Here is a 10,856-nt window from a genome sequence, read left to right as displayed (position 1 = left end):
TCGAATGATTCAAGAGCTATTGAAAAAGCTCTAAGGGCAGTTTTGACCATCTTAATCGGCTAGGTTCTTTATCTTTAACACTTTTGTTATTATTTATTCCGTAGCTTCAGTCGATCATAGTAAACAAGAGCTTGAACGTTTCAAAGTCAAGAAGAGGAAGAGAGCAATGAAACACAAGTCGTCCAAAAGCGTCGATCGTGGTGAGTCACTCGCGATTAACTCAGAATTTGTACATGTGTACTTTTTGATTTTTACAAATTTTAAACAATATAAACAGAAGATGGATCTTCGAAGAACGAAGAATCGTACGCCATTCCCCTTCCATTTTTAGATGACGAGGTTGAGCCGAACAGGTATCAGATTATCGAACCTTTTTTCGTACTCGGACCGACAAACAAGAATCGTTTCCGTTTATAATAAGACATAGTCTCCGTTTAGTATCGCGTTGCCATTCAAGAGAGAAAGCCTGCAGTCTTTGTACTCCGAAGAATCAGCCTTCGTGTTGGTGAAATATTACGTGGCGAGCGTGAAGTGCATCGTTTCGAAATCGAAAACGAAAAAGGAGCTGGAGGCGTTCAATAAGGACCTCTACAACTGGCTGCAGCAATCCGTACGTTGTGAGTCGCTGTGATCGAAAGTGGCAAACTTTATTAATCAATTATTGAAAATGAGTATTACTAACAGAGTCATCGTAATTTTCATGATATTTTTACGGAAGGATTACCATGGGAATGGCGAGGTTCTCCCGATTAAAATGAGCCCAAACACGACGCCAATCGGTTGAAGTCGAATATCATGACGCAACAATGGCGCCATAATAGCGTAACAATGGCGTCATGATATTCGAGTTCAACCGATTAGGATCGTGTTTGGGGTCATTTTAATCGTCAGAGCTTCGCCAATTCATTGAAAAGAATTTCATATTGATAAACACAGTAACTCTCACTTTGATCGATAATATTGAGACTAATATATTATCCTTTCCAGGTTCGACCACACCTGGATGACGAGAAATGGTACCCAGCGTTCGGTGGCGTTTTGAGGGTCATCTCGACGCTGGAGCAATCAGGTACATCTCCTCGTCTACGATTTTCCTAGCGCTCTAACAACGTTTTCCGTTCCAGGAGCAGGAACCGGTCTCGCGACGTGGAGAAAAAGCGGCGCCTATCAGATGATGCCCAAAATAGGCGCGCCACCGATCGACGAACCCGAGGAAGCCGTGCCGCCTCTTTACAAAGGTGAAAACCGCGATTCCTCTTGGAGTGTTTAAATCGTCGAACGATTCGCTTTCTAACGGTTTGTTTCCTCCTTGGCCCAGAGGAGGACACGGAGGTCACGCTGGGAACGACGGAATTGATATCGATTGCCGTGGTGAGCGCGTTGCTGGTGTGGCTGCTGGTCGGTCTGAGCCTGGTGTGCTACCGATTCCTCGTGAAGCACTCGGACGAGTGCGGACCCTGCGATGCGGTGCATCCTCCGTGAGTTCAGTCGAGTTATCATCGCGTTAATTTTCGCGAGGAGCGCGCTGATTAAATTTAATTAACTCTTCGGGTCGAGCGTCCGTCTCAAGGTTGGAAGTCAGTATCTTGAAGAGAATTCAAATAATCTTTGCGAAGAGCGCTTATTTTCTCAAACTAGTGTCAAGGAAGTGCCACCACACTAGACAGTCTATACTTATCGTCGAGATAAGCAAGGAGTATGTAAAAACAAAATAGGTGCGGATTGGGCGGAGATTACCACTGTCCAACACGATTTTTTTTTCCGCGATATCCACTAGGTGATTCTTATAGGGTTCCTCGTCCTAAATACGAATCCGAAAGTGAAATTGCTCCATTACCGTTAGTTTTCGAGAAATACGAGATTTTGTAAAAACGGTCGATTCTTAGAGAAAACGTAGTACTATTTGAGAAACTACGAACGCTAGAAAGTTCTATTTAGTCTTAAACGATAGAGGAGTGTTTTCTGAATATGACGACATATTCCTTTAGAATTATCTGTTCCTTTGAATGCCTGTAAATGAACACCGAATTTCAAAAAGGCGATGATGCGTGAATTTTTCATGAAATACTTTTGTATTTTATGACGAGATGTTGCAATGGTGCATCACTTTTGCTTCAGCGTCGCCGTTTTGTATAAAAATGGGGAATACTGCGAGGAGGATACGTGCACCCCAAAAAGCCCACGCAAAGGGATGATGGAGAAGTGGAGGGATTACTGGCGAAGCAAGTTCGGCAGATGTCGCGGAGACTGCCAGGATCGTCTCACGGACGAAGAACGATGTCTAGCCGCCATCAGTTACAGTAGCAAGGATACGGTAGACGTTAGCAACAGCAGCAGAAGTTACCAGTGAGTGTCGCTATGAACTTTAATCAATCACGTTTATCTCGATCTCTAACGAAAACGTATTTTCAATCGCAGAAGAAAAAAATTCACCAAATCCGTTTCAGCGACTTTCTCAAGTTTCCGCAAGCAGCGTACACCTATCAAGGTGTGTATTAGAAATAATTGAATTTTTTCAAAGATGATACGCATAGATAATAACCATAACTTGCAAACACGCAGAACGTTCACTACAGCTCCGATGGCTCGTTAACGACGAACACCGAAAGTCCTGGCAAACCAAGATAATAAACTATGAAATCATATTTACTCGTCTTAGTGTTTACGTCATGATGAATAAAGTCGGCTTCGTACTGCAAACATGTATAGAAACACCCATATGAGGCGTATTAAGGGGATATCTTGAATTACAAGGTCTAAAAAAAGCGGTTTTTCGTGAATTTTTTTAGAATGAAAAAAAATAATTAAGTCTATCGAACTTTTTATCCTATTTTCATACATATTTGAGTAGTCTGTACAAATTTTTCCAACAAGAAATTTTCAAATTGAGCCGACTGTGACGCACATTCGTAGGGCGCCTCACAATTAATACCTCCTATCGGCGGGAAAGATGCAGTCGCAGCAATCAAAAAATTTTGATTTGACACAAGAAAACCAAAAGAAATGTTCATTTTCATACATTTTTCTTCTATGTGAACTAAGAAAATTCATACAAAACAAATTTTGAACAACTTTTTTATCAAGTTAAAGTAATTTTTTTCACCCAAAGAACTCGTTCTTTTTTACAAACTTGAAGTAATCTCACATTTCACCATTTTTTTTCTGGTTTTTCTTAGTTCGCATGGAAGAAAAATGTACGAAAATGAACATTTGAGGTGCCCTACGAATGTGCGTCACAGTCGGCTCAATTTGAAAATTTCTTGTTGAAAAAATGTCTACAGACTACTCAAATATGTATGAAAATAGTATAAAAAGTTCGATAGACTAAATTATTTTTTTTCATCCTAAAAAAATTCACGAAAAACCGCTTATATAAGACCTCTTAATTCAGGATACCCCCTTAACGTTAAAACTATCTACGTTTTGGTGTTAAAAAATGGCGCGTAAGTCGCGAGTCAGTGCGCGCGAGGATTTCCGTCGATCAAAGTTTCTCCGCCGCCAAAAGTCGTGCGTCCATCGAACGCGGAAGCAGTCATTTTAATTTTATTACACCTGCGTTCGACGGGGAGGCCGCTCGCCAGTCGATTGCACTTCGTTATGCCAAGCGCGTACGTGCCGACTGCATTCAATGAATGCACGTTCCCGGAGCGTGCAGCTCGAGAGCCACGCGCTGCAACTTGTTGCAAGCGGGCCACAGAGCCGAATGGACCCGAATGCCGGCGTCTCCTCCTTTATCAAACGTTTCGGGGGCGGCACCGCAGCGCCATCTCCGCGCTCAACCGTGTTGGCCGCGGCGAGGGTCGGCCAGTATCGCGCGATACGTCGAAGGGTGAGGGTGTATCGTCGCGTTCCCTTTGTGCGTTCTCGATCGCGACGTTGGTGACAACCGCGCTGTCACCTTTGTTCAAACGCAGCGATCGTTTCGACAATTGTGAGTTCGTTGTATATCGTTACTCACGGTTCGATGAGACTTCTAGTGATCCGTGGTCGTTGAACTATTCAAAGACGTGCTCCGTTATCAATGACTGTTGAGGACACGTGTTGATCTGTTCCCGTTCGATCTTTCGAAAGTGATCAGTGAATTGGTTGACACAGTGCGGATCGAGTGTAAGAATCGAGTGTTCCCGCGTTTTTTTCATTTACACTAGTAGGTATCCGCTAACCGGATGCTGTTTCGCGCCTGGCGATGCTCGATTCTGAGATACAGATAGTATCCGTTTTCGAATCGCGGTGATTAGGTTGAAAGTTGGATGGAGATAAATTAGATTACGTGGAAAAATTGGAAAAATCTAGATCGCGGAAGGTTGACGTAAATAAACAACGATGGTGGTAACTTGTCTTGCGCGCAAAGTTTATTACGGATATTATTTTATTTTCGAGATACAGTGGGTGTTGATAGTATTCGTACACCGATCAATTTCCAAAAAAAAATTATGTAAAATTGTAATTTATTAACTTATTTTTTATAAACAATGACGTTCTACGTATTCTCGGAAATCTCTAGAATAGATAAATTACAAAAAAATAGCTATTAATGTAAGTTGCGAAATTAACAAGAAAAAAGCAATTAATCGGTAGAAATATTGAAACAATAGGCATTCGCACAACTGTTTAATTCTTAAAACTTGATTGAAAAAAAGAAGAAATTTACATTAATTTATAAGTATATAATACTTCCTTCGTGGGATTTCCTTTTGATTTTATAATTATTGCAACTCTTCTAAGCATTAAATTAACTAAATTATTAGTTATTCGAAGTGGGATCTTCTTCCATTCTTCTATTACTACTTCCATTCGTTTTTTAAAAGTTCCATTCGTTTAAATTTCCTGGAAATTTAATGTTTTCTAATTCGTACGGAACAATAAACTAATGTATTTACGTTAGAAACTCTACTGTAAATGGTTCGTCATAAGAATCGTACAAATACTTATTGCTTTTATACTTTCACCCACTTTTCGCACATTTTTTGTTAATTTCACAAATTATATTAACTAGTAAATGTTGTTTGGACTATATCTATCTTAACACGTTGCCTGCCAAACGAATATTCTTGAAAATTTCTGCTAAGATTAAATATTATTTAGACTATCAGAGTCTAGGTAATGAAATATTTATCGTGGTATTTAGTTTCGTAACTACATCAAAATTCATGAATTTCCTTTAGATTCATCTCCTGTGATGTCTAACTTTCAGAATTAATCTTTTTAGTTCTTGAGTGAAAGACACTGTCACCCATATATGGGTGACATGGCGATCGACGTGTTAAACATTTCCGAGAATATGTAACATATCATTGACTATAAAAAAAGAAGTTAAGAAACTACAATTTCGCACAAAAGTTTTTTTGTAAATCGATCGGTGTACGAATACATTCTACACCCACTGTAAATCATCGCAATGTATATTACTGTCCCATCAATTTTCTATTTCAATGATTTATCCGTAGAGGTCCTAGACTGTCGCAATAAATAATGTTACGTAGAAAGTCGCAGTCTACGCTATCATTTCTTTTTTTACGTTACAGTCGCATATTTATGGCATCACAAATATTAGCTTTCGAAGCTACGCGTTCAACGCGCGCCAACCATATAGTGTAATATCCATAAGTCGTGGAGTTGCCCTAAAAAATCGATTCATAATCGAACATCGCTCTATCGGCAGATTTCGCAATAACTAGCCAAACTTTCAAACTAGCCAAAAGGTGGCGCTTAATAAAATTAACCCAGAGATCGGCTAAACCCTCGACTTCGAATAAATCTGAAGTTTGCCGATATGTTTGTCTCGTTTCCTTCTTTGGAAAATGTTCCAAAGAACTTCAGATTTATTCGAAGTCGAGGGTTTTGTCCATCACTGAATTAACCCCTATCGGTAGTAAGTCACCTTTTCACGTGACAACAGTACTTTGTCGCGAGGTGGCATACGACCGATGAAGGTTAATTGCTCGACGAATGAGGGAATAAAAAACGCGAATAATTTATTTGACTCGGGTCCTATAGACAATTAATCCTCGTGAAAGTCGCGAGTCGAGTGGCTCACTTGTAAACGAAACGTTCGAAGTCACGGATTCTCATGTGCAGCGAATGTTAGTGCAAGCAGAGGGCGCGCTTTTTCGAACGGTAATTTAAACACGTTGATCGCCACGTTTCTCACTAGCAGAATTAATTCTGAGGGTAATATGTCAAACAGAATAAATCCGAACAGCGTCCGTGAGTTTTAACGAGTTTAAAAAAATAAGTGATACCATTACTTTACGCAGTTTCCAATAATCCGAACGAAATTTCAGTTTCATAGAAACTGTCACTAGAGCCTGGCGTTCGGCGTGTTGAATCGAAGGGTGGGGAAAAAAGTGCGGGAATGCGGTGCAGTTGACTACGTTCTTGATACAGAGTAGCACGTACCACGAATTTCGCTCCTGGAACTAATTTCGACCATCGAACGATGCTCGTTGCGAGCAGAACCATCTCTGGCGTTTTGCACGTGTGCAATTGACTTGTGGCAGTGGATTCGCCGTGAAGAACGCCATGGGAAACCGAAGTCACGGGAAGCTTTGCCTGCTGTTCGCCGTTACACTCGTTGCAGCTGTCTTTGAAGGTTAGTCTCGCCATTTCTAATAATTCGTAAATGCCGGTTACTTGTTGAAATCGGAAATTTTCAAGGGAATTTTTACCGATTTAAACGTACTTAGATCGATTGCGAAGGTTACGTTGCAGATTTTCGGTTAAGGGGCGAGTCCGGTCCAGCTAATGTATTTTTCTAATGCATATAATTTCCAGATATAATTAATTTTTGTTATTGAAACTTTTTTTACATGTAAAGGGACATATATATATATATATATACCCACATTCAAATTAAATCTACACTGTCAAATGTTCTTGTCTGAACGTCCCTTTATATGTAAAAAAAGTTTCAATAACAAAAATTAATTATATCTGGAAATTATATGCATTAGAAAAATACATTAGCTGGACCAGACTCCCCCTTAAGTGATTGAAATTCATAAAATAAAATCGCGAACGTGCGTACAAAAATTGAATCTAAGTAGGAATTTATTTTATTCTGCAAATATTATAACGTGAACTTTACTTTCATTTTTTTTTTTATATTCTTGCATATCGTTTGCATTTTGTAGTTTCTTGCGCATTGCAATTTCTTATAAATGCATAAAGAAACGCAGTCTAGTTATGAGTAATATCATCGACAACGTAGTTTCCGTTCTTGTTGAATCGAGAGCATGTTCATAGGTCAGGTTAGTTCTCATTGTCGCGTTTCATAGCCATGTTCGTCTAGAAATCACGATTCAGATTTTAGGTAAGCGATTGCTATTTATAAAATATTAACCGAATTCTTACTATTTAACATATATGATCGCATCTTATGAACATTATCGTGAACAATGTAATTTCTATTCAGTTTCTATTTTTATTCTTGGCGAACCATGAAACACGTTCCTTTTGAGGTTAGGTTAGTTCTCATTAGCACGTTTCACAGCCATGTTCGTCTAGAAATCACAATTCAGATTTTAGGTAAGCGTTTGGTATTCATAAAATATTAACCGAATTCTTACCATTTAACATATGGACCGTTTATTTTGAAAGTGGTGTAAGTTCATTTTCTCTTGTTTGAGAAAATTAAAGGTTATGATATCTATTAATTAAAAAATGTAGGTAAATTATATGAAGTCTGGAATCGTTTCTACTGTCTTATCAATATGTAATTTGGTTATATAAATTTGTTTTAGGTGTATTTTACTAAACTGATGTATACTTACGGACTGGCAAATGGACTTACACCACTTTCAAAGTTAGACAATTGTAAAAATCGTTTAATTTCAATTTTGAAAAATGAAATATCAATTAAAATATACTTCATATTAATCCAATTTTGTTTACAAAGAATGACACGACATAAAATAAAAGTATTTTTAATTTGAGATGCTAATTACATTGTTAAAATTACAGAATATTCATAGTATTTACTTATGCTCTGCATGTGGCAGTGTTTCAGAGTATGCATGATGCACCGGAGGTATATAAGGTAGTAACTGCTTGATGTCTTTATATTTTTCATAAGTAATAGGCCTGGCATCTTAGTAAAAATGTGCCAGAGCTATTTTTTCAAATTTTAGCTGTCTTCCAGGACATGTAGGTAATAAATTCATAGTTTTAAATTCTTTGTCCTTCATCGATGTTTTATATAAAATAGTGTATGGTGCACTTCTGAGAAACATTCCTTACTTCCTCATCCAACATTTGGAATCAATTTATCTGTTCTCCATTAGTGCTTTTTCTTATCAATAATATGACACGTAATATAAAAAAAATGTGAAATAACAGGCCACTGATCGTCAACCATCTACTAAGCCTACCTCTGTCAATTGGACTTATACCATTTTCATAGTCGATGATTATGCAATTTCATTGACCAACCAATTTTAAATTGTACAAATCATGGGAATTTTTTAAGAAATTAAACACGGACTGGTTATACATAAAAAATTTACATTAAATTAAGCATGAATTACGTGATACCTCATTTTTTTCAAAGATGGACTTACACCATTTTCAAAATAAACGGTCCATATATGATCGCATCTTATGAACATTATCATGATCGATGTAATTTCTATTCAGTTTCGATTTTTATTCTTGACGTACCATGAAACACGTTCCTTTTGAGGTTAGGTTAGTTATCATTAGCACGTTTCACAGCCATGTTCGTCTAGAAATCACAATTCAGATTTTAGGTAAGCGTTTGCTATTTATAAAATATTAACCGAATTCTTACTATTTAACATACATGATCGCATCTTATGAACATTATCGCGAACAATGTAATTTCTATTCAGTTTCGATTTTTATTCTTGACGAACCATGAAACACGTTCCTGTTGAGGTTAGGTTAGTTCTCATTGTCGCAACTATTACGGGAGAAAATTCTGCGTCATGTTTATGACCTCTAGAGGAACGTAAAGAGGATCCACGGTTTTTTTTTTTTATGATCGTAAATATGGTTGGGAGGAAGCTTGTAAAACGTCGAGCGAGGCATATCGACGTAAGGCAGGTAGTTACACGCTTGCCGCCGCCTTTATTTTGACGGCGTGCGAGGATTAGTAATTTAAGCGTGACCGTTTGCACCGCGTATTAAGTGAACCGAGTGATGGAGCGTCGACACGGTTAATGAACGATAACTCTCGTTCGAGCGTGCAGCGATTATTTACGGGCGTGCGTTATCACCCGGTAACTGCGATTCCTTCGAGCGTTTTATTATCGATAAAATCGTTCCTTCCTGTCGATTGTTCGCGACTACGAACAGAAACGGGCTCGAGGTCTTTGCGGTGAATTATGCGAAATGCTGTTAAATTGTTTTCCCGCGGAGGATCCACTCTTTGGACACTTTGGTAGAACGAGAAAAAAATAGTATCCAGTGATTCTCAATTAAAAATAAATTACGATGGGAGAGGTTTCAGGAAGCGGATGACCTTTCGTACCTTGGAGGAAATTAATTTGAAACTATTATGTATATTCGTGGAAGGTACGGAAGGTTAAGCTATCAGTGGTTTATCAATTTTTCATCTCCTTCAGGTTTCTGTAATTGATTTCAAGCATCCTTATAACTTTGTATCGCATATACGTCAATCTGTACTGGTAAAAGGATTAGATCTGGCAGCAGTGGTGCTCAAGCCTTGCACAATACCCCTTATAAATATAATCACACGAAGTTTAACCAGCAGATGCGACCTTCTCTCCTCCGTATAAGATTAAAAGTTCCGCGATAAATCATGCAAAGTTCTCGAAGACTGTGCCACCTAAAAATGACTACAAGGAGCGGAACTCGCTCGAAAATCCTGTCTAACTTAAACGAGACAAGACGGACGCAAACTCGTAGTTTGAAACTGTAGTTTCTCTGTCGCGGATCCAACGCTCAAATAAAAAGAGTCGCGCGCAGTCGTTACGAACAATTAAACTAAACGGGAAAAAGCGTGCAGGGGGGGGGGGGGAACGCGAGCCCCGAGTCCTGGTGCGCGAAGTGGTAATTAAAAGTGAGACCATTAATTCGGCTTACTGGGAGCCCGGGCACGTTTGAAATTGTTTACAAACTAAAGCACACGCTCGTGCAGGTTTTAAATGTTCGTAATTACGGGCAGCCGGTGTCAACTCGCAGGAAACTAACGCGACAAACGAGTGATAAACACGACATCGATTACGGACAGTGGAAATAGTTAGCGACGGAACATCGATCTAATTTCATAGAAACGTGCATTTTTAGAAGGGGTCCACGGTTTTTGTTGAATAGCCACCACGTGGGTCACATAGTTTTCTATTTAGTAACGCGATGATTCGTTGTGTTGGTCATGTAGTCTTTCCAGCCGGTAACTTGATTTAGTACGTGGGTCGTATAGTGTTCCAGTCGGTAACTCGATCACTCAGCATGTGTAATGTTCAAGGAAGACCCGCGGAGGAATTCCGTTTAATCCGGCAAACTAAACGACGAAGTTCATTTCGTTCTCGGTCGAGCGGAGAATACTTCGGCGTTACGATCGATTTTAAAAGGAACGCTCAAGGAACTGAGGAGTTTCACGAGTCGATGGACCTCGTTGCCACTTGTTGAATGTTTATAAAGTGGAATTACAGTGGGAAGACGGGGCCCTGCTTTCTTTAACACGCGTCCGACGTGTCACTTTGAATATTTTATCGCGCGTTACGCGAGTTTTCTCGCACGAGAACTATATAATTTACGCCTCTGTCGTCGGTTATAACCGACTGGGAAACTTCACGACTCGCGCATTGGGCCGTCAAGTTACCGCCTGGAAAGCTTCATGATTCATGGCATTGAGTCGTCAAGTTACCGACTGG

General features: G+C 39.2%; 1 protein-coding gene across 1 annotated transcript in view; it reads left to right on the top strand.

Moving 5' to 3' along the window:
• Positions 1-2,669, top strand: part of LOC128893756 (uncharacterized) — a 4,825-nt gene extending 2,156 nt beyond the window's left edge. The window contains exons 4-12 of the mRNA XM_054154966.1: positions 105-200; positions 278-353; positions 439-610; positions 988-1,069; positions 1,125-1,238; positions 1,319-1,478; positions 2,119-2,346; positions 2,419-2,488; positions 2,563-2,669. Of these exons, the coding sequence (XP_054010941.1) occupies positions 105-200; positions 278-353; positions 439-610; positions 988-1,069; positions 1,125-1,238; positions 1,319-1,478; positions 2,119-2,346; positions 2,419-2,488; positions 2,563-2,628 (1,064 nt within the window). The 3' untranslated portion in view covers positions 2,629-2,669. The remainder of the gene's footprint in view (positions 1-104; positions 201-277; positions 354-438; positions 611-987; positions 1,070-1,124; positions 1,239-1,318; positions 1,479-2,118; positions 2,347-2,418; positions 2,489-2,562) is intronic.
• Positions 2,670-10,856: the final 8,187 nt, after the last annotated feature.

Source organism: Hylaeus anthracinus, unplaced genomic scaffold (genome assembly GCF_026225885.1).
Source record: "Hylaeus anthracinus isolate JK02 unplaced genomic scaffold, UHH_iyHylAnth1.0_haploid 0, whole genome shotgun sequence".
Lineage (NCBI taxonomy): Eukaryota > Metazoa > Arthropoda > Insecta > Hymenoptera > Colletidae > Hylaeus > Hylaeus anthracinus.
The sequence above is the reverse complement of the archived record's forward strand: the minus strand, read 5'-3'. Positions and strand labels throughout refer to the sequence as shown.